The sequence below is a fragment of the Martes martes genome, assembly GCF_963455335.1.
Source record: "Martes martes genome assembly, chromosome: 17".
NCBI classification, from domain to species: Eukaryota; Metazoa; Chordata; class Mammalia; order Carnivora; family Mustelidae; genus Martes; species Martes martes.
The window spans coordinates 610,281-632,770 of record NC_137905.1 but is presented as its reverse complement, the minus strand read 5'-3'; the positions used below and the strand labels follow the sequence as shown (position 1 = coordinate 632,770).

The following is a 22,490-nucleotide window of genomic DNA, read 5'->3' as shown; positions in this document are numbered from 1 at the left end:
TCTTGCAGATTCCACAACGATGGTGTTGTCAGCAGCCAGCTCAGAAGCCCAGGTACCTTTAAAATAATTTTTTAATTTCCTTGATACGTATTAAAACTAATATGTCTCATATTGTGTGAATTAGACAGCATATAAAGTTATAAGATTGTTTCCACGAGGTAGGACACAGACAAAATACTCAAAGGGCTTCGTCGAAAGGACTTGATGAAGAGAGCGGGCAGGTGAGGACAGAGCCCACTGGTCAGTGCGGAACCTGGCAGGCCTTGGAGGGCCTGAAGGGCGGGGGTGGGCGATGGTACCCCACCTCCCTCTCCTCTTCCACTCCCAAGCTGCTGGTGTTGCCTCCCACTGACCAGAGGGAGGGAGCAAAGGTGCTGTGGTCTGTGGACACAGAAGGTCAGTCAGGGAGTGGGTCTGAGGGGCAAGCAGGAAAACCAGCTGGTGACCGCTGTCCACCCCGCCCACAATTCAGACCTCACCAGTAGGACCAGTGCCTCCCTGTCCCATCCCTCTACCCTCCGGGAATTTGTCCTGAATTTAATGTGGATCATTCTACTGCCTTTAAGAAAGCTTTATACAAACATGTATTTATTTATTGAACACAGCATTATACCAAGGGTGGGGGGCTGGTCACAGGCAAAGAGGCCATATAGTCTGTCGTGGAGAATTGAAAAACGATGATAGAATCATCCCAGAGTTTCCCTGTTTTTTCTTCCTAGCACATGCTGGCAATCTTACTGCTGTCAGTGATAAGACCCCCTTCCCAGTGGCACACTGCCTCCGTCCAGAGCTCCGTAGTGAGGCTCTCGCTCCATGTTGCTTCTGTAATTCGGTCTGGGAAGAAGACAACATTGCCACGGCTGGCAGAGTACTCTGGAGACTTAGTTTATCCAAAGCCCAGGAACAGTCCCCTGCCTTTCAGACAGTGATCCCAGGGTGGCCGCTGTTACCCAGAGTCCCCACGTGAATGTGCCGTGGCCACCTGCCGCCCCAAAGGAGACCTCTTAGCAGTTCTGATGATATTTACAAGGAGCCTTGTTTGTGGGGGTCCAGTCTGCGCTCTTACAGACTAACCCCGGAGCCCCACCCCAGAAACTACCGTAGGGGGCCACTCGCTGTGCTAACCCGGATTCCTGCTACCGGCCCCTCCCGTGGACGCTGTCCTGCAGTCTGAGCCCCTTCTCTCTCCAAGCCCCTCCGTTAGCAGGCTGTTCGCCCCAGCTGGCCTGCCGGGAGCCTGCTCAGTTCCCAAAACGCTGTGGGCAGGCAGGCCTGGAGGCTCTCAGACCCTGGCCAGCTGCCCAGATTGTTCCTTATGGGAAAGCGAGAGCTCTGCCTTTCAGGCGGTTTCCAGTGTCTGGGCTGGAACACAGAGAAGCTTTTAACAGAGCAGCTGTCAGATGAGAGGCTCCTGTTGGAGTTAACCCTTTAACTGACGTGGTGCTGGCTTAGGCCAGCCCCCAGGAGCAAGAGGGAGAGGCATGGTGGGTTGGGGTACCGCTCCAAGGTGCACTGGAGCAGGGCTGGCCTACGGGGCCCCTCTGTCTGCCCCGGGTGGTAGAGTGGTCTCCGATGGAGACCAGGGCACAGCCACGCCTAGGTCAGCAGTGGCCGTGGAGTAGAGAATGGGCGCGAACTTCTCCCACCGTCTCCTTTCTGACCTCTACCTCTGGGCCAAGAAGGAATCGATGGGAATTTGTGTGACCTGTGGTTCTTGCCAGCCCAGTAGTCCTGATGGGGGTCCCACTGCCATAGGGGACTCCACCTGGCCCTGGCCGTCTGCCCTCTGACTCATGACTTGGGCTTGTGATTCTTGCCCGGCTAGGCAGAGGTAAGACCCGCCTCCAGGGTGGACTGGGGTTTTGTAGACTGGAACTTGGCTCTGCTGGCCAGAGTGTGTTCTGAGGCGTTTCTGCAGGATAGAGAAGGCTGTCTTGTGCCTGTCCCCTGCCCAGCACTGACCCCATGTCCTCCTCCAGCTCTGCTCAAGCCAGTCCCCTTGGGCTGCAGGTGTGGGAAACAAGAGGTGAGGCCAGAGGCCTCCCCCGCCCTCAGGCTAGGCAGACTCAGACTTGGGGTAGAAGGTGAGGGTGTGGCTCCCTCCTGCCTTGGCCAAGGCTTAGAGCCCAGGCTGGGGACAGACCTGGGTCCCAAGTCCAGCTCCGCCAGCTGCCAGCTGTGGTCACGTGACCTGTGGCTCCGTGCCTCCCTCTTCTGCCTAGAAGCCAGAGGTTAGGTCTCGGGTTAGGTTGTCCTAGAGTTAAGTAGCCAAGGGCTCTGCGTAGCTGATGACGAGAAGAGCTATGGTCATTTTGTATCATTGTCATAAAGGAGAATGTCAAAATATGAAAGCCAGGCAGGCTAGAAGCAGCATCCCTGTGGTCGTCCTCACCCCTCTCTGCGCATGGCACGTGGTTCTTCCCTGTGCGAGCAGCCCTGACCTTTCCGGGACTGCAGTCCTGTGAGCAGCCCACACCAGGGGCCAATGGCCACTGGACAGACCCACGAATGGAGTGGCGGGGTCTGCAGATGCCCCCCCGGAGAAGGCAGAGTCCGGGTGGTTAAGGGTAGTTCATGAAAATAGGGTTTCCTGCCAAATACAATTGAGAAATGCTGAGTTAAGAGGTCTCTCTATTGCAAAACTCAGATTTTCAATATGTGAATATGCTTTTAAAAGAACTAATTATGGAGAATTTCAAGGATACATAAAGTAAACTGCAGCACTGTAGGCCCCATACCTGGCTGGGTGCCCACAGCTCCTGGTCCCTGGGCAACTCCCTGCCCTGGGCAAGCCCCCACACAGGTGCCATTGCTTCTTCACTTTTCTTCTTTTCCAGATTAAATTTACATCTGTTGAAATTTGCATGGAGTTTACAGTATTTTTTAAGGGAGAGGATGTCATTTTTTTTTGAGTCCAGGTGTCTGTACCGTATCCCATGTAGTTAACGATTCCAGCACGCTAGTTTCTCCTCTGATTTAAAACACACTCTTATGTCACTTTAAAAGCTCATGTTTAGTTCGGTTATCTGTACTTTTAGATCACGTTGATTGGGATGTGCTTTCTGATCAGTGAGTTCCTGTGCTCCTCCCAGCCTCAACCCTCGGCTGGGAAGCACCGACCCGACCCGCTTTTTACGGCTGTATCGGCTTCATCTTGCCTAGGGTTTTGTATGAATGGAAACCTAGTTCGGCTTTGTGGCTCTGTGTTCGCTGGGTCTAAGGGGTGCCCGAGTTTGGTCTTGGCACCGCATCCCGCGGGAAGGATGGGTCACCTTTGTGCTCCGCGTCCCCGCTGAAGACATTGGGGCATCGCAGGTGTGGGCGCTCCGGGCGTTCGCGGCGAGTCCCCTGTGGGCGCACGTCTTTCCCCTCTCCGGGTTAGGTGCCCGGGAGGGCGCTGCCCTCACTTCACGTGGTCAAGGCACGTTTGGCCCCGAGAGCGGGCTGAACTGCTGTCCGCCCGGCCGCGCGGGCTGGGACGCGTCCGGCTGGCTTCGGGCGCGTGGGCTCCGGGGCCTCCGGCCGGGCCGCCGGCTGTCGCGCTGTGCTGGGGCGGGGCGGCGGCCCCTCTCCCGGCCGGGTCCCTTGCGGGTGGCCCCCCACGCCCCGCTGACTCTCCGGGCCCCTGTCCTGCAGATGGTGCAGTCGCTGGGCTTTGCCATTTACCGCGCGCTGGACTGGGGTCTGGACGACAGCGAGGAGCGCGAGCTCAGCCCGCAGCTGGAGCGGCTCATCGACCTCATGGCCAACAACGACTGCGAGGACGGCGTCTGCGGGGCTGCGGACGAGGGCTACGGGGGCCCGGAGGAGGAGGAGGAGGCCGAGGGCGGCCCCCGCGCGGTGCGCACCTTCGCCCAGGCCATGCGGCTGTGCGCGGCGCGCCTGACCGACCCCCGGGGCGCGCAGACCCACTACCAGGCCGTGTGCCGGGCGCTCTTCGTGGAGACGCTGGAGCTGCGGGCCTTCCTCGCCAGGGTCCGGGAGGCCAAGGAGGTGCGCGCGCGAGGCGGGGTCGGGGCGGGGCCGGGGCGGGGCCCAGGCCGTGGGGGCGGGGGCGGGGGCGGGCGGGGCCGGCGGGGGCGGGGCTTCCCGGAAGCCGAGGGAGGGAAGGGCGGGGCTGGGTCGAGCAGGGCCCGAGGGGATGGTGTGCCCCGGACGGGAGTGGGAGGGAGGGGTCCCAGGGGAAGGGGCGGAGGCCCCCGAGGTACCTTCCTGGCCTCTTTCCTGCCCCGCCCCCCCACCGCCCCGCGTGGGGGTCCGTCCGTCTGTCTCTCCCACGGGGAGTGGAAGTCCTCAGCTCGGGACTCTGAACCGCGTCGCCCCGCAGCTGGCGCTCGGGGCGGGCACTGTCATCCCCGGACCCCGAGCCGGATTTTGCACAGGGAGGAACCGAGGGTCAGGACCTTAACTCACCGGCTCGCAGCCACTTGGCCCCAGGACCTCTTCCTCCGGCTTCCATGTCCAGCGAGACCTGGCTGTCCTCTCCCAGCGCTGGTTCCTTGGGGAAACAGGACCCGAAGGCGCCACTGGCTGTAATTCGGTGCACACGTGTCCTCACTGTGCTTGGAGTTTGGGGGCGGTAGGAAATTCAGTGACCGCAGCCCCCCCCACTCTTTTTACAGATAAACAAATAGAGGTTCTTTTTTTTTCTCAAGATTTTATTTTTTTTTTCTTTTTTCTTTTTTTTTTTTTTTAAGATTTTATTTATTTATTTGACAGGCAGAGATCACAAGCAGGCAGAGAGGTGGGCAGAGAGAGAGAGAGGAAGGGAAGCAGGCTCCCCGCTGAGCAGAGAGCCAGATGCGGGGCTCGATCCCAGGACCCTGGGATCATGACCTGAGCCGAAGGCAGAGGCTTTAACCCACTGAGCCACCCAGGCGCCCCTCAAGATTTTATTTATTCATTTGACAGACAGAGATCACAGGTAGGCAGAGAGGCAGGCGGAGAGAGAGGGGGAAGCAGGCTCCCCGCGGAGCAGAGAGCCCGATGCGGGGCTCGATTCCAGGACCCGGGGGTCATGACCCAACCCGAAGGCAGAGGCTTAACCCACTGAGCCCCCCAGGTGCCCCACAAATAGAGGTTCTGAAAGGTGTCCCTTGCCCCAAGTCAGAGGAAGTCCAGGCAGAGGTGGGGTCTCCCCAGGGCTGTCCTGTCTTTTCATGGTTCCAGAATTACTAGCTGATGGTCTTCCTCTAACTCTCCCATCTCCTTCCTGGAAGGAGGTGACAGACTTCCTTGAAGCAGGGGGTCTTGGCATAGGGACTCCTGCCTCCCCTCAGCAGTCAGATATGAGAAAAGGCAGACTTGGCAGAGGGTGGGGGAAATGGTTCCCCCCACTCTTGCTTAAACGGCAGAGGCATTCTTCGGAATTGACTGATACTGGTGTCTGGTTCCCTGGACCAGCTTCCCTGAACTGTGGCCTGAGTGGATTCTCAGTATTGCTCTGATGGACAGGGCCGGGGGCCCAGAACAGGACACGTCAGTGACAGTGCCTGAGCCATCGGGCCTTTATCTGTAGCCCAGCTGGTGGCCCAAGGGTAGGTCGCTCCTCTGGCCACTCCCTTCCCCCAACCCCCCAACCCCCCAACCCCACTCCTCCTTGGCATCTTAGAGATGTTCTTCTGATGTTCTAATGAGTGGATGGTCTTCATGCTTTTGTTTTTCTTGCTCTGAAGTCATCTGTTCTGTTGCTACCATCAATTCCTTATCCAGACAGTGGAAGCTCTTTCTTTAGCAGGAGCAAACAACTCTAGACTTCCAAGTAATTGCCCCAAGAGATGTTCAGGGAATTGGTAGTGACAAGGAATGAGAAGAGGGTGTCAGTGGGACACATCTGGGCTGGCATTTTAGGAAGAAACACCCTGCTCAGGGACAGGTAGAGAAAGTCCAGGAGGGATGGGAGACCCACCCTTCATGCCCTTTGCCCACAGGAACTACCAGATCACACACACAGGTCTATTTTTAGAATCAGCCAGGTCACACACCATGCGGTGCTCTGAGACTTGGCCGCGTTTTCTAGAGCGTCCCAAAGCAGTTTAGCAAATAGCTTCAGGTGAAAGCCAGGGTAACCGGTTCTGGCTTACTGTGTGTGTGTGTGGCGGGGGAGGGGGGGGGGTGAGCTGGGAGCTGTGTGCTAAGGGTTTGATGCTTCTCCAGGGTAGGGGAGTTGGTGGGAACCGAGTCTCTGGCTGCTGCCAAGATCCAGGACAATGAAGGGAGTGAATCTAGTAGCTTCTTCCCACTTCCTGTCCTTCTTTGGCCCTCACTGTGATGTTGGCATTTTCTCTGCTTCATGAAATACGAACCTGTCTGTTTCCCAGGACTTGCTGAGTAACTTATCCTCTTACCCATCTGTCTGTCCATCCATCTATCCATCCATCCATTCAACCATCGTTGAAGACCTAGCCTCTGCCAGTTGTGCTAGGAACCAGGAATCCTCAGGGCAGAAAACAGAAACGTACCTGTGGCTCTGGCCTCATGGAGCCAGTGGTCCAGACAACACTCACAGAAGCAGATTACCGAAACTCCAGTGTCCCCACTGGAGTGGGTCAAGAAGCAGCCCTGGGGTTTCCAGGAGGGGGTATGCACGTGGCCCGGACAGAGAGGCTGAGGCATTGCTGAGGGAGCGCCATGCGAGCTGGATCTGAAGGAGGCCTGGGGGCTCTTCACAGGTGACAGAGAGCAGGGTCCCCCTGCGTCTGCTCTCTCGGAAGGACACGATGCCCCTCTGGGCTGTGTGGATTGGCTGAGAGAAGAAAGAGAGCCAGGACGTTCTGTGTGGGTGCTAGGTGGCCGCTCAGCTCTCACCCCTGGCCCGGGAGAAACTGCCAGAGATAGCTGATGGGCCACCACGGGCCCCACATGGCTCCAGAGCTAATGGCTTTGTTTCTCCAGATCTTTCTGAGTCCAGGGCCTCGGCCCAAAATGCCCACTCATCCCTTTTTTAGCCGGTGGAATAGTAGCCCATCTGTCCCCGGATGGACAGACCGATGGGGCCCGCAGCCCTGTGACAGCCACTCTCACCTTCTCCTGCACTAACAGATGCTGCGGAAGCTTCGGGAGGGTGAGCTGCAGGAAGGCAAGCCCCTGGCAGAGCTTGACCACCTGGGACACACCGACTGGGTAAGCTATGGCTACCCCCGACCTGGGGTCTGTGCCAGGGCCAGGGGGAGCCCTGCCGGGTCTAAGGACCATTTCTGTCTTCTCGGGGGCCCAGGCCCGACTCTGGGTGCAGCTCATGAGGGAGCTCCGTCACGGAGTGAAGCTCAGGAAGGTGCAGGAGCAGGAGTTCAACCCCTTGCCCACCGAGTTCCAGCTCACCCCCTTCGAGATGCTGATGCAGGACATCCGCGCCAGGAACTACAAGCTACGCAAGGTCATGGTGAGCTGCTGGGGGACGGCAGCCTGCCCCCGAGCCTTCTGCCCGCTGGTGGCTCTGCAGCCCCCGCTCTATGCGCTGGCTACTGAGTGGGTATTCAGATGTGCACGGACAGATGTGGCCCTGACCCATCTGGCTCCACCTGACACGGTGTGACTAGGACAGGGACACAGTGGGACTAGGGCTAGGACATGGTATGTCTACAGCGGGGACACGGTGTGACAAGGGTGGGGAGACGGTGTGACACAGTGTAACAGGACATGGTGTGACACAGTGTGATGTCAGGGACACGGTGTGACATCAGGGACACAATGTGACTAGGGCAGGGACGTGGTGTGACGTCAGGGACACGGTGTGACGTTGGGGACATGGTATGATGTTGGAGACATGTGACTAGGACAGGGACACGGTGTGATATTGGGGACACGGTGTGATGTCGGGGACACGGTATGATGTTGGGGACATGGTGTGACAAGGATAGGGAGAGGGGAAGCGTGGAAGATCCTGGAGGATTGTCCCATTTATACTCATGTGGCTCGTGCTGCGTGCTGGCTTCACTGCGCAAATTCTAAATGTGCGAGTTCATTTCAGTCTTGGGACAGCTGGGTCGCAGGGGCGCCACCGACCTTCGTTTCCACACGAAGAACCCAAGATGTAGGGAAGGTGGCAGTGGTCATGGCAGCCATGTGCACGCCATGCAGCCGGAGGGAAGGACGGCCTGAGGACCAGCTCGGGGCTGTGAGCCCTCCCACGGCCCCCACTCCTGGGTGGGGATCAAGCCCTCAGCCTTAGCTGCCTCCCCCACAGGTCGATGGAGACATACCTCCCAGGGTGAAGAAGGATGCCCATGAACTCATCTTAGACTTCATCCGCTCCCGGCCTCCACTGAAACAGGTACGTGCTGCACGGGGCCTCCCCTCTTGGCCTTCCCTCCCCAAGGGCAGACCGGTGCCCCCCACCCCGAGGAGGTGCCTGGAAGGCTGGGTCTGAGATGGACCTGCCCCAGGAGCGCGCAGGCCACCTCCCGTCTGCCCCCGCTGTGCCCGCTCCTGATAGGCCTGGCTGTGTCTGCAGGGTTCCTCCCTGCTCTAGCGTGTCCAGTGTGTCTAGTGTGTCTGCCCTTCCTTCCTGCAACTGCCGTACTCCCTCCAGGTCTCAGAGAGAAGGCTTCGCCCCTTACCCCAAAAGCAGAGGACCCTGCACGAGAAGATCCTGGAGGAGATCAAGCAGGAGCGGAGGCTGCGCCCAGTGGGGGGCGAGCGCTGGGGTGGCCGGGGTGAGCATGGGACGCCCCCCTCCCCACTCTCCCTCCTGCCCTGCTACCTCCCCACTCCGTCCGCACCCCCTCACTCTGCTGTCCTGCCCCTCCTCCCTGCCTCCACCAGGGTTTGGCTCTCTGCCCTGCATCCTCAATGCCTGTTCGGGGGACACCAAATCCACGTCTTGCATCAACCTGTCCGTCACGGACGCTGGGAGCAACACGCAGCGCCCACGGCCCCGGGTTCTGCTCAAGGCCCCCACCTTGGCTGAGATGGAGGAGATGAATACATCTGAGGTCAGAGCCCATAGATTCCTGGAAAGAGGCCGGGGGTGGGGGTGGGGGTGAGTGAGAAGGGCCGAGCCAAGGCAGCGCGGAGCATCCAGCCGTAGGCGTCCACTGCTCCGGGCTGGGGGCTGGACTCTTCTTTGGAGCTGGTGTCCTGCTGTGGCGCTGGGTCTGCTCTGAAAGCAAACGTGGGCCTTGGGAGCGCTTCCCCGTCTTGGTGGCTCAGACGGGTGACTGAAACAGTGGCCTTGGGCCACCTCCTCCCGTGGCACAGAAGGGGCTGGAATGGTCATGCTCCATCATCTTGGGGCTGGGAAGCTGAGCGCCCTCTGGCTGATGTGAAAAGCCAGTGTGTCTCAGTGGGACACTGAGTGGGATATCGATGGTGATATCATGTCCCCACAGCCCTCAGAGCCCAAGGAAACCAGGGGCGGTAGTGATCCCAGTGGGCTACACCTGAGAGGGGACCGATCATCTCCGGGACCTCCCACAGGCCTCAGGAAAGGGTTTGTCTTTTGAGGTACTTGTTTCCACTGTCTAGAGGAGAGTGAGGCAGCGGCCCCTGGCCAGTCCAGGGACAGGCCGGAGATGCTGGCGGGCAGAATGGTCAGGTTGAGTGGTCAGGGCTGAGTCTGCTGTGTCCACAGGAGGAAGAGTCTCCGTGTGGGGAGGGGACACTGAAGCGGGACCGCTCTTTCTCAGAGCATGACCTGGTCCAGCTCCGGAGCGAAGTGTCCTCTAGCCTGCAGCCAGCCACTCAGCCCCAAGGAGGGCTGGAATCTTCCCGGCCCCGCGCAGGCAGCATGCACACTTGGAGGCCAAGCAGCCAAGAGCAAGGCAAGTGGTGCCTCTCACCCCTTCTCCCCTGATTCTGCCCTGTGGGCATCATGTCCTGGCTTGGATCCTACTGTCCTCCTGAGCAGGCTGCACCCAGAGGGCACAGGGAGCTCATATCTGTAAGAAGGGTGTTTAAAGTTCAAGCCCAGATCTACCTCATTGCCTCAGGCAGGCATCCCCCACTTTTTAAACTTGAAAACCTTCTTACTAAATTAGTCATCCACGTTTTTTTGTAAGACACTTTTTTTTTTTAGAGATTTTATTTATTTGACAAACACGTCACAAGTAGGCAGAGGCAGGCAGAGAGAGGGGGGGAAGCAGGCTCCCCGCTGAGCAGAAAGCCAGATGCAGGGCTCGATCCCAGCACCCTGGGATCATGACCCGAGCTGAAGGCAGAGGCTTTAACCCACTGAGCCACCCAGGAGCCCCTTGTTAGACACTTTTTAAAAACTTGAAAACATTCCCATGATTCTAATACCTAGAGATAACTATTATTACTATATTGGTATATGAATTACCATATATATGGTAATGCCATTTATGCCAGTATATGGTATTATTATATTGGTATATAAAAAGAAAATTGGATGGATGGAGGATGGATGGAGGATGGATGGATGGATGGATGGATGGTTGTGTGGATGGATGATGGACGGATGGATGGATGTGTGGTTGTGTGGATGGATGATGGATGGATGGATGATAGACGGATGGATGATGGATGGATGGATGGATGTGTGGATGGATGATGGATGGATGGATGGATGATGGATGGATGGATGATGGACGGATGGATGGATGTGTGGATGGATGATGGATTGATGGATGGATGGATGATGGACGGATGGATGGTTGTGTGGATGGATGATGGATGGATGGAGGATGGATGGATGGTTGTGTGGATGGATGACAGATGGAGAGCGGACAATGATGGATGATGGATGTATAGATGGATGATAGGATAGATGGATGGATGGATGATTGAGAGATCTTTCTAGTCTTTTTTTTTTTTCTCCCATCAATGAAAACGTGTCTGCAATGAACCAGATGGGCCATGCAGCACACACCATTCTAGAACCTGACTTATTGTCACCTCCTTTTCCTGTTCAGCACAGAGGTCAAAATAATCCTTCTGGCCACACAGGGTTAGTTAGTCCCACTGTTGTGAGGGCTGTGCTTCCCCAAGTGCTGACAGGACATGGGGTTGTCCTCTCCCCCTCCCCCATTGCTTTGACCAGACTTGGCCAGCCCGCCTTCTCTACCCTCGAGGTTACCCGGAGCCACCCTACTGCTCTCTTGCCACTCTCACGGTGGTGCTATTTGGTGGCTGATTCACTTGCTGGAGTGAAGGGGTCCAGGCCAGGCCAATTCCATACCTCACTGTCCCCCAACTGTCCTCCAGACGTAGAGACCCTGTGGTGAACCGGCCTCTTGCTCCTTCGTCCTTTCCGCATTGAAGAGCAGTGAGCGGTGTGAATGGGGGAGGCAGGCTTCCTGCATGGCTGGTGTCACCTGCTCTCCCTGTTGGCTCATTAACGGGGATCAGATGTGGGGCCTCCCACAGGGGTCCCTTGGGCCTACGACACCAAGGTGCCCCCAATGTGGTTGATATGTTCTCTACATGTCCTTCTGCTTGATTACTCCCCCCACGGTCCCCATGGCCAGGCCAGCTGTCTCCCTGGGTCCCTGGGCACAGCCCTGCCACACCAGTGTCTGCCAGGTTGTCCTGACGGGACTTGTGTGCTCTGAGTCCAGGTCTGTTCCCGATGAGTGTCCAGGCCCAGCCTGACCCCAGCTCCCGACCACACAGTGACCGGGGCTCAGCAGAGGACCAGCCGGAGGCTTCCGCAGCCCCAGACACCCATCACCTGTGGCTGGTGAGTGACAGAGGTGTTGTCGTCCACAGTGACTGGGTGGGGGCGTCCCTTGGGCCCTCCCCCTCATGTCTGCCCAGGACAAGGCTGGCAGGAGTGGGGCCCCAGGAGTGGGGCCGCTCCTTCAGCCCACGTGGCTGGGTCTGCTCTGCTGCCACCTTCTGGCCCTCCTGGGCATGGCAGCCCCCGGCCAAACCAGGACCTTGCGAAGGGGATGGACATGGGAAGTTCCTGGTTCGCTCCCTGTGAGAAGCTGGAGCCCTGGGCCCAAAGGCAGTGAGGAGGAAGACGTGGCCTCTGCTACTGCAGCATGAGCCTCGCACCCGGGCTCCCTCAGCCTCCCTGGGGGGACAGAGCTGACGACCCGCGTGACTGGTGCGGTAGTCATCCCGCCCTTGAAGTTCTGTCAAGAGGCTCAGACGAGAGCAGACATCAGAATGCTGACAGGTGCCGTATAAATGTGAGCTGCTGTTACACTGACAGTTCTCAGCTCAGTCCCGTGTTATTTCTTGCTGCATTAAAACTTTCCCCAAAATGGAATAGTGTAAACAACAAACTTTTATGATCTCACACAGTTTCCGAGGTCAGGAATCCAGAAGCGGCCCAGCTGGGCAGGTGGGCAGATGGGCTCAGGCCTCCCCAGAGGTGGCCCTGAAATGGGGCTCCTCACGTGGCTGTGGGTGGGAGGCCTTGGTGCCTCCACACGTGGCCCTCTCCCCAGGGCTCTTGGGTGTCCTCAGGACCTGGCGGCGGCCTTCCCCTAGCGCTCACGGTCTGAAAGAGACACCAAGGCAGACGCCAGTGTCAGCAGTGACTGTTCCCCCACCGTAATCTGTTCATTACAGTGACTCACTAAGTACATCCTCAGTGGAGAATTAAGCAGCCCCCCCCCTTTTTTTCCCTCTTTGGGTGAAGAACCAGAACAAGTTTTTTACTCCTTCACTTCTTGCATTGGAAGTGTCCCTTGATGACATCATGACCTGACTCTGCTATAGTCCTTCACGGGCCTCCCTTCCGCCCTAACCCTTGTTCCTCGTCTTCATCAGCCTCATGAGGCTGACCTGGTGCTCGGAACACATGCCTCCTCCAGCTTGACACATGCGGGCTCAGCACCAAGATGGGCTTGGTGCTGGTCTAAGGCCATCGTGGATGAGGGCGGTCCCAGGCCCCCTGTAAAGCAGTGCTAATGCCCATGACCCCTCCAGCAGCAGGGCCTTCCTCGGCCATGGCGGTGGGTCATGGGGGCCGCTGAATCTTGAGTGCATGTGAGCCCCCACGGAACTCACAGGGGCCGGGAAGGAGGAAGGCTCGCTTCTTGAAGGGATGTCAAAGAACTGGGGGAAGTGTAGGTTTTTGGTTTTTTTTTCCTAAAGTAGGCTCCACGCCCAGCGTGGGGCTTGAACTCACAACCCTGAGATCGAGACGTGCGCAGAGATCGAGAGGCCGACACTAAACTGACGGAGCCCCCCAGGCGCCTCAGTATATTCTTTTAATCAGTTGTTGGCGGGGACGTGTTTTTTTTTTTTTTTTTTTTTTTTAGATTTTATTTTATTTATTTGTCAGAGAGAGTGAGCACAGGCAGACAGAGAGGCAGGCAGAGGCAGAGGGAGAAGCAGGCTCCCCGCTGAGCAAGGAGCCCGACGCGGGACTCGATCCCAGGACGCTGGGATCATGACCTGAGCCGAAGGCAGCCGCTTAACCAACTGAGCCACCCAGGCGTCCCCGGGGGCGTGTTTTAAATGACGGCTCCCGTAAGTGTATTCTTCTTAGCGCAGATCTCGAGTGCTTTCCGAGAGGTTTGGCTGTCAAACATCACACAAGCTCAGCGACCACCCGCCCTGAACACGTCTGACAGCCAATCTGACACACACAGCCTGCTGGTCTCTGGCCCTGACGTGAGACTTTTTGGCCACGTGTGGTGTTCGTGTAACACGTGTGAGGCTCCCAGGGAGTTGTTCAGGCTGCTGGAAGCCAGACAACCTAATGCTTCGGGTGGGAATGAGAACGCGGGCTCCCAGACTTTCCCCAGACAACTGCCCTAAAGAGGATAACCCACTGGCAATCGGAAACCAAACACAGTCACCCGACACCCATCTTTATGGCGCCCTCATGGGCTGGTGCCCCTCAGGATGCCTCATCTCGGCAGCTAACATTTTAAATTTGGGGTGCGCGCTGAGGGCTGTGTCATCCCCACGGAGCGGCATACAACCCCACCTCATGGGAGAGGACCTGAGACCTGGAGAGCTCGAGCTCCACCCCCCTTCCCGGAGCGAGCCCCGAGCCAGGCACTCTCACATGGTAGGCAGCTGTGGCTGGCAGGACACACGCCGCCTCCGGACGGGCTGACTCAGAGCCCCGCGGGCTGGTGAGCACTGGGCTGGGCAGCGCACAGGGGTGCCTGGGGCCTTCCACTGCCGGCGAGGAGAGAGCTCTGCGGGGAAGGGTTCCAACAGCGGGAGAGGTGGGCCTGGGGAGCCTGGCCGGCTTCGATCGGCTGTCGTGTGTATTTGCAGGTGGGGGACGAGGTCGGAGGCAGACATTTCAGGTCGGGGAGGGCTGTGAACACGGGTAGGGCCGGCTACAAGGGGTGTGGTCCTCAGCCGGCCGGGGGGGGGGGGGGGGGGGGGTTGGGTCGCAGGAGAGCTTGCTTGCCGCCGCACGACCCCGTCCGAGAAGTCAGGAGGAGCGTGTATGGCTCCCAGGGGTAGACGAACTGAAGAGTGGGGTGTTTTAGGAAGTTGCTAGGCGTGGGTAGACTGAGCCCACGAAGATTCCAGAGTTCTCAGAGAAGAGAGGCCCTTGTGGACAGACTCTTGAGGGGCCTCATTCCCGAAGACCTAAGCAGTACTGACCCCTCGACCCTTCTGTCCCCAGGAGTTCAGCCATCCTGTGGAGAGCCTTGCTCTGACCGTGGAGGAGGTGATGGACGTGCGCCGCGTGCTGGTGAAGGCCGAGATGGAGAGGTTCCTGCACAACAAGGAGCTCGCCAGCAGTCTGAGGAAGGGGAAGGTGAGCTGGCCCGGATACAGCTGCTCCCCCGTCGGGCAGAGCTCTGGCTCGAGGGCAGGCCCGAACCCAGGGCTGCTTCCTCACCAGGCAGGACAAGCTAATTTGGGCCTTTTCTTACAGATTTGCTGCTGCTGCCGAACCAAGTTCCCGCTGTTCTCCTGGCCACCCACCTGTCTCTTTTGCAAGAGGTGAGCGTCTGTAAGCACCCTGGCAGTGATTAACATGGGAGGAGGAGGTAAGCGTCTCTAAGCCGGCCCTGATCAGTCAGACTTCCTGGGATTGTGGGGATGTTCTGTCGTGCACCATGGGCTAGTGCAACTTGGAACATAATTTTTAATTTAATTTTAATAGCTAAGGGGCTCCCACCTTCAGCCACGGTGGGGTAACAGGCATTAGAACAGGCACTTTCCACGTGAAACAACCAAAAAAACCCATAAAAACCAGAAAACCCAAAGAACAGGAAGCAGTGGATTTCAAGATACTGGATATCAGGTAATAGCAGGAAACAGGGTGAACCCTACGACTACCTCAGAGGCCTGGAGTTTCTACGTCAAGGCCTAGAGAGATCAAGGCAGCTGAAGGTCTCAGAATATACTTCCCGCAGGAGGAGAGCAGTCTGCAGGGGGAGATCCCCCCAGAGTAGTCAGCAGGGTTCTAATCAGCACACACAAGCAAGGAAATGACTGAAGGCTGGGGAAGAAGCTCCCTAAAGCAGGGACTGGCAGGCTCCGAGTCTGGCCCACTACCTGTTTTGTAAATAAAACTTTATTGGAACAAAGCCACATCCTTTGTTTCTTCATTATTCATTTAGCCACACCTAAAATATTTACCGTCTGACCCCTTAGAGAAGAAGTGTTCTGACCCTGTGCTAAAGCTGTAAGGCATAGTGTCTGTTCCCACCCACCATGGTGGAAGTGCTGGAGGTCATGAGCCGGGAAGTTGGGTACAGAGGAAGGTCTTGTCCCACAAGTGGGGAATAAGTACCCCTAGACTGAGCACTGTTCCAGACCTAAAGTTTTTAAAAAGCAAGATCTAAAAGGACCAAACCATTCCCAAGTATCTTAAATGCTTCCCAGAACAAAGCTCAAGAATAGGAATAAAAAAATAACCAGCACCAGCGAGATAAATGTCCAGCATCTAATCAAAGATATTAGCCACGTCAAGAAGCAGGAAAGCATGACCCTTGACAGAAAAATCCATCAAAATCACCCAGAACTGACAGAGACGTTAGAATCAGTAGATAAGTACATTAAAAGTTTTGAACTGTATTTCGTATGTTCAGAAAGTTACAGGCATGAAAGATCTGAAGACTCAAAGTCCCAGACATAAAAACCAGAACGTTTGGGTGAATGTTCAAAATTACACCAGATAAAGTTAACGGCAGATTGAACATTCAGAAGAATGTATAGAAGAAAAAATTAGTGAACTCAAAGAGAAAGCACTACAAACTGTCTAAAATGAAAACACTGTGGGGGCGCCTGGGTGGCTCAGTGGTTACGATCTTCAGCTCAGGTCACGATCCCAGGGTCCTGGAATTGAGCCCTGCATCGGGCTCCCTGCTCAGTGGGGAGCCTGCTTCCCCCTCTTGCTCTGCCTACTTGTGATCTCTCTCTCTCTCTCTCCCCCTCTGTGAAATAAATAAAATCTTAAAAAAAGAAAACTTAAAAAAAATAAATAAAATGAAATGCTGTGAGAAAAAATAACTTAAAAAACGAAAATGGTGCCAGTGAGCTGTGGGATAACGTTAAGAAGTCTAATATAGATGTAATTAAAGTCCCCAAAGGAAAAGGGGGGAGGAGGACAGAAAAAGCATTTGAAGAAATAATAGCTAAAAAGATTTTTAAATTTGATGACAAATAAAAACTCACAAGAAACTCAACCCCAAGCACAAGGAACATGAAAAAAATTACACCAAGCCACATATTAACCAAAGTGATCAAAACTGTAATAAAGAGAAGATTTTGTTTATTTATTTTAGAAAGAGAGCAGGGGAGCAGAGGGAGAGGGACAAGCAGACTCCATGCTAAGGGTGGAACCTGATGTGGGCTAAGGCAAAATCAAGGGTCGGATGCTTAACCAGCGGAGCCACCCGGTGTCCCACAAGAAATTCTTAAAACCAGGCAGCAGGTAAAGACATGTAGAGAGGACAGACAAGGGTGGTGGCAGGCTTCTTGCTGAAACAGTGTGAGCAAAAGGACAGTAAAAGACGGAAAAACTGTCCGTCTAGAATCCTATACTCAGCAACAATATGCTTTAAAAACAAAGACAAAAAGTACAAACATCTCCAGAAATACAAAAACTAAGAGTTCTTCAGCAGTAGACCTGCACTAAAGCAAATGTTCAGTGAGGTCCTTCACCCGGTGGAAGTCTCAAGCCACTCCGGGACGGGAAGCACAGAAGCAGCAACCAGTAAGCGAGCACAGAATGCTGCTCACAACTCTTCACAAGATGAATCGAGATCCAGCACCCAGTGGGGGGAAATGCAGTGTCCGCTGCCCACTCAGTAATTACCAGGCAGCCCCCAAATTAACAGCAGCCTCTCACGGGATTCATAACATCTCTGAGTAAAAAGTATCGTCACAATGGCATTAAGGCCAAGGAGGAGATCAGAAGTATGCTGATGGAAGTTCTTTATAATCTGCGTGTAGATCACAAAGAACATTAGCAGAGATTAAAGGCATTCCCGTCATAATGGTAAGGGGGGAGAAATAACTATTCTAAACACTTGACCTACCTAACAACAGAGGTCAAAGATACGTGGAGTAAAAATGTGATCAAGTTGCAAGGAAACACTGATAAATCCCTAGAGGTCCAAGAGCCTTCTCTCAACAACTGCTACGACTTGCAGACAGCAAAGTACGACACGGGACACAGAAGACTTGAACGCTACCAACCGACTGGATCCGACATTCACGGCACACGCACCTGAGCCCGGCAGAATGTACTTCTCAGGTGCACACGGAATGGTTCCCGAAACAGACCATATTCTGGGGCATAGAACAATTCTCACAAATGTAGGACTAAGGAAAGTAAGTTCCCTGACCGCAGCGAAGTAAAGTAAAATTAACCGAGGCTTCTAGATGTCAAGCCGATTATAAAACGTACGGGCAGTCTGCCTTTGGCTCAGGTCATGATCCCAAGACCCCGGGATGGAGCCCAGCGTTCCCTCTCCCTCTGCCTCTCCCCCATCTGGTACATGTGCGCACTCTCTCTCCCTCAAGTAAATAAATAAAATTTAAAATGAAACAAAAAGCCCATGCAAGACACCGTGTGTCCTTTTAAAAAATGAATTTGGACAATTTGTCCCCTGATGTAACTTTGTAGATAGTATGCATAATACCCCATTTCTTTTATTTTTATTTTACGTTTAAATGTGTATCTTTGTCAATCACACTTTGATCTGGAGAAGGGGAACCAGCCAGGAAGGACCCTCTGAGGATGGGCTTTGCAGGGCAGGACTCCTGGGTCTCCATCACGGTCGTCTCTCTGTCAGGTTTTTTTTCCAAGAAGGCATTCATTCTCGAAATCAGGAATGGGGAATAACAAGATGTCCGTCACAGCTCGAAACTGAGCCACTCACCCGTGGCCCCTGTGGCTCGGGGGGCTTGTGGTGGGGAGTGTCGGGCACATGAGAAAACCCAGACCAAACTGTCCAGAGAAAGAGCTGTGAGGGGCACACATATTTTGGATGTACAGCTAATTAAAGAGAAAAGCAAGATTTGGAGATAAAATAAATGAAATACTGAATAAATGGGGGTCGAGCAGGGGGCAGGGCCATTGACGGTGGGAGCGGTTTCTCTGTGGCCTCTTCACAGCTGACCCCCTCTTTCCCTTCCAGGGCTGTCTGCACTTCCTGCAGCGTTAAGGTGAGGAGCATCTGGGGCCTGAGCAGGGCCCCCAGGTGTGTGACGTGTCCTGTGACTGACGTGGCTTGTCAAGAGTGGCAGAACTGGGGGCGGGGGGGTGGCGCACGCTTTCCCTCTCTCCAAGAGGAGATAGAACCAGGAGTGCTGTCTCCTGTGAGCAGGTCACACATGGACCAGCCACCTTGTTCATCTCCTTCCTCCACACAGAACCCATTCCTACACTTCCCAAAACCGTGCAGTTTTTATTTTTATTATTTTTAGAGTGGGGGAGGGGCAGAGGGAGAAGCAGACTCCCTGTTGAGCACAGAGGAAAGGGGCCGGCCTCTATCTCATGACCCGATTCAAAATCAAGAGTCAGACCCTTAACTGACTAAGCCACCCAGGCGCCCCAAGACTGTGTAGTTTTTAAAGACTTGTAAGTGGTCTTTTAAAAAATGTTCTTTAACATTCCATGTTAGCAGACTAGTGCCAGGAAAAAACCTTCACTTCCTCTGTGAAAGTCCTAATTTCTGACACTACAGCCTCCTTGAACATTCCCGGACAGGCTCCGCACAGCACTCGGGCGCATCTGTACCTGCAGATGGACAGGCACAGAAGGTTAATCACATTTAGAACCATGTCGTCCTGGCTCACCTCAGCCTAGAAATCAGGAGTGCTGGAAAGGGGTTTTCCCACCACAATTTCCAAACCCTCTGTGTCCTGCCACTGCACTGCAGGAAAGCTCCACCTCAGCACGTGCGCCAGGTCACGGGTGGTACAAGCGTCCGTCTAGATGGGCACACGTTGTGGTTGGCGTGGGTACCAAGCAAGGGTGCCCACGCCTGCAGACAGCAGCGCGGAGTGGGGCAAAGGATGGCCTCACGACACCCCCAGGGTGTCACACGGGCCCAGAGCAGGTGTGTGGGTGCCTGGTTCATATCTCCCTGTGTGTTGTAGATGAAGATGCCTTCTAAGAAGTTTGCACACATTCCTGTCTACACGCTGGGCTTTGAGAGTCCTCGGAGGGTGTCAACTACCAACACCACACCGACCCAGAGAACAGAGGCCTTCCAGTGAGTCCCTGGGCCCTCTGCGGATGTCACTGGGGTGGCAGGCACGGATAGTGGCACAGGAGCTGGGTGCGGGGGTGGTTTGCGAGGACACTCCCAGGACACGGAAACCCAAGGCAGTCGTCCAGGAAGAGCTGCCTCAGGTGGGTCTGAGGGCTGAGTGGGAGGACCTGGAAACTGAAGTGGTGAGCAGATCCCAGGCCTCCAGCTAACTCTCAAGGGAAGGCTTTTGCGGGGGGGAGAGGACAGGGGGTGGGCTGTGGATACGGAGAGACGGGAGGGGACGTCCCTGACGGCTCTGTCCTGCTCCAGATCCCTGCAGGGGCCCCAGTGGCAGAGTGTGGAGGAGGCATTCCCGCACATCTACACCCATGGCTGTGTCCTCAAGGACGTCTGCAGCGACTGCACCAGCTTCGTGGCGGACGTGGTTCGCTCCAGCCGCAGGAGTGTGGATGTGCTCAACACCACGCCTCGCCGTACCCGCCAAACCCAGTCTCTCTACGTCCCCAACACCTGGACTCTCAACTTCAAGTGATGGCTCTCAACCTCCTGGGCCACCAGCCAGAGGCTCTTCAAGGCAGCCAGGCCTCTGGGGAGGAGCCAGGCTAGTCCTGCCCCAGCTGAGAAGCTCCCCATCCTGGGGCACAGCTGCCAGCTGCCCTCCCGAGTGTGCATGTACATATATACATATATAGATACATTTATATAATACACACACAGCCTATATATTTATAGACATGTTTCCTGGCCCCAGAGTTTATTTGGGGTCAGGCTCACTCCAGGACCCTCCCTGGGGGAGGCTGTTTCCTTTGGGAGTTGTTGGCTGGGGTCGGGGACGGGACATGAGTGGGTTTTCTCACTCAGGAAAAAGGGCAGGTTGGAGATACAGCAGAGGGCTCCAGGCACCAGAGCTCTGGGAAGACCCTCATCCCGGTGTTTGTTCTCTTCTCCATTCCAAGGATGAGAACACAGCAGTTTCCCCTCCCCGGGTGGATGTCCAGGCTGGGACGGGATGCTTTGGTCCCCAGGTAGACAGGGGCACTCTGAGTGGAACCTGGCCTGTGGAGGCAGCTGGAAAGATCAGGAGTGGGCAGCCTCCTAGCAGCATCATAGCCTTCCAGTTGGAAGATCCAAGGCCAGGCTCACTCCTTGCCCCCTGGCCAGCACCCAGGCCCCAGCCATCCTCCCAGACTCAGAGGTGCAGAGATGGTGCTGGTTCCAGGGCCCCAGTGATGCTGGTGATCCTGGTACGGGGAGGAAGTCTGTAAATGTGTACACAGAGCTGCTCTTGGCCTAATAAAGGCGGTCTCACAGTCTTCCGTCTGGGGTGTGGACTGAGAACTCTGGAGCCACAGCGGTGGGCAGTCCCCGAGGGCAGAAGCTGGGCTCTTAGGGGCCACCTGCTCTCTGGTCTCCATTCAGGATGCCCACCATGAGACAAGGCCGCTCACACCCACTCCTGTCCATGAGGCCCAACTTCCCAATCTGGCCATCCCAGTCCCACAGCCAGCAGGGCTGCTGCATGTGGCTCAGCCTGGAGTCTGTCAACTGCCAGCCTCATCCCCAGATCCCTGCTCCTGTTCTCCATGCAGATGACCCCCTTGGGGTTTGCGGGGGAGGGGGCAGCTCCTGCTGCTCTTTAGGAGAATGGCTGAAGCTCCTGTGTGCTCGGCCTGCCACATGCATCTGGGAGGTGGCTTGTCATCCCACCTTACAGGAAAGGAAACTGAGGCTCAAGAGGGAAGGAATTTGGCCAAAGAAACAGCTCATCTTCAACCTCAACCCAGGCCTATGAGATGCCAGGCTCTAGCTGCCTGGCTCTAGCTGTCTGCCACGTGCACAGGGGCCCAGAGAAGGCCCAACAGGACTTGTTACAGAGGGACCTGCCGGAGAGGTAGCTCATCAGCGGGTTACACTAAACTGCAACAGTCCATTAAAAACATCCAGCTTCCAACATCTCCGGGCACTTCATGAGCAGGGAGTATTATTATTTCCGTTTAAAAATGAGAAAGCAAAAGGGTTCCTGGGCAGCTCAGTTGGTTAAGCGTCCAGCCCTTGATTTCCACTCAGGTCATGATCTCAGGGTTGTGAGACTTAGCCCCTCAGTGGTCTTCTCCCTGGGCATGGAGCCGTCTCCCTCTCTTAAAAAAAAAAAAAAAAAAAAAGGAATGAGGAAGCAGACACAGAGAGGGTGAAGATTTGCTCCTGGTCACACAGCCAAAAATGGGAAAGCTAACCTTTGTGCAGCAACCTCCACCGATAGATGCCCCTGGGAAGTGAGCACTGCTGTCCCTGTTTTAATTACACAGGTGAGGACGTGGGCCAGGCAATAGGTTCAGGCCCACATTCCCAAGAACGGGAAACCAAGGTTCTACTCCACACGGGAATGCTTGGAAATAAAAGTGAAAACCCATGTTGGGACATCTGGGCTGAGCCACAGGGGCCCACATAACCCTTGAAGGGGAAGTTGGGAGGGTGCTGCCCCATCCTTGCAGGGTCGCCTCCTGCTGACCCCAGGGACTGAAAGCCGCGCACTCACCCCACTGAACCCAACCCTCACCTAATTTGGAATGTGACAAATGGAGCTCACTTTGTCTAGAACTGTCTACAAGCAAACTTCTGAGGGCCAACCCTTCGGTGGGGACAGGGAGACTGGCGCTCTCCACGCAGGCTGGGCTGATGCGGCATCTCTCAGGGGCGCTTGGCTGCTCTCTTGTGGAAGGGCAAAGGAGGCAGCAGCTCCAGGCTGAGAATCCGTAAGTCTTGATCCAAAGGGGAGGCAAGAAACCTGCATAAATTGTTCACACCACTTCGGGGGTGGGGGGGACACAAAATCTACTTAATTAGGCGGGCCTTGGCCAATCTGAATGGACGAGAGTAGTGTCCTGGAGGCTCTCCCTGAACTAGCCCTTTAAGAGCAGGATTACAGGA

The 22,490-nt window shown here is 55.6% G+C and overlaps 1 protein-coding gene across 1 annotated transcript in view; it reads left to right on the top strand.

Moving 5' to 3' along the window:
* Positions 1-20,906, top strand: part of SPIRE2 (spire type actin nucleation factor 2) — a 31,762-nt gene extending 10,856 nt beyond the window's left edge. Inside the window, exons 2-15 of the mRNA XM_080828198.1 lie at positions 9-52; positions 3,637-3,993; positions 7,042-7,122; positions 7,217-7,381; positions 8,186-8,272; positions 8,531-8,654; positions 8,764-8,933; positions 9,572-9,761; positions 11,517-11,638; positions 14,510-14,644; positions 14,765-14,832; positions 18,483-18,510; positions 19,447-19,562; positions 19,872-20,906. Of these exons, the coding sequence (XP_080684324.1) occupies positions 9-52; positions 3,637-3,993; positions 7,042-7,122; positions 7,217-7,381; positions 8,186-8,272; positions 8,531-8,654; positions 8,764-8,933; positions 9,572-9,761; positions 11,517-11,638; positions 14,510-14,644; positions 14,765-14,832; positions 18,483-18,510; positions 19,447-19,562; positions 19,872-20,094 (1,910 nt within the window). The 3' untranslated portion in view covers positions 20,095-20,906. The remainder of the gene's footprint in view (positions 1-8; positions 53-3,636; positions 3,994-7,041; positions 7,123-7,216; positions 7,382-8,185; positions 8,273-8,530; positions 8,655-8,763; positions 8,934-9,571; positions 9,762-11,516; positions 11,639-14,509; positions 14,645-14,764; positions 14,833-18,482; positions 18,511-19,446; positions 19,563-19,871) is intronic.
* Positions 20,907-22,490: the final 1,584 nt, after the last annotated feature.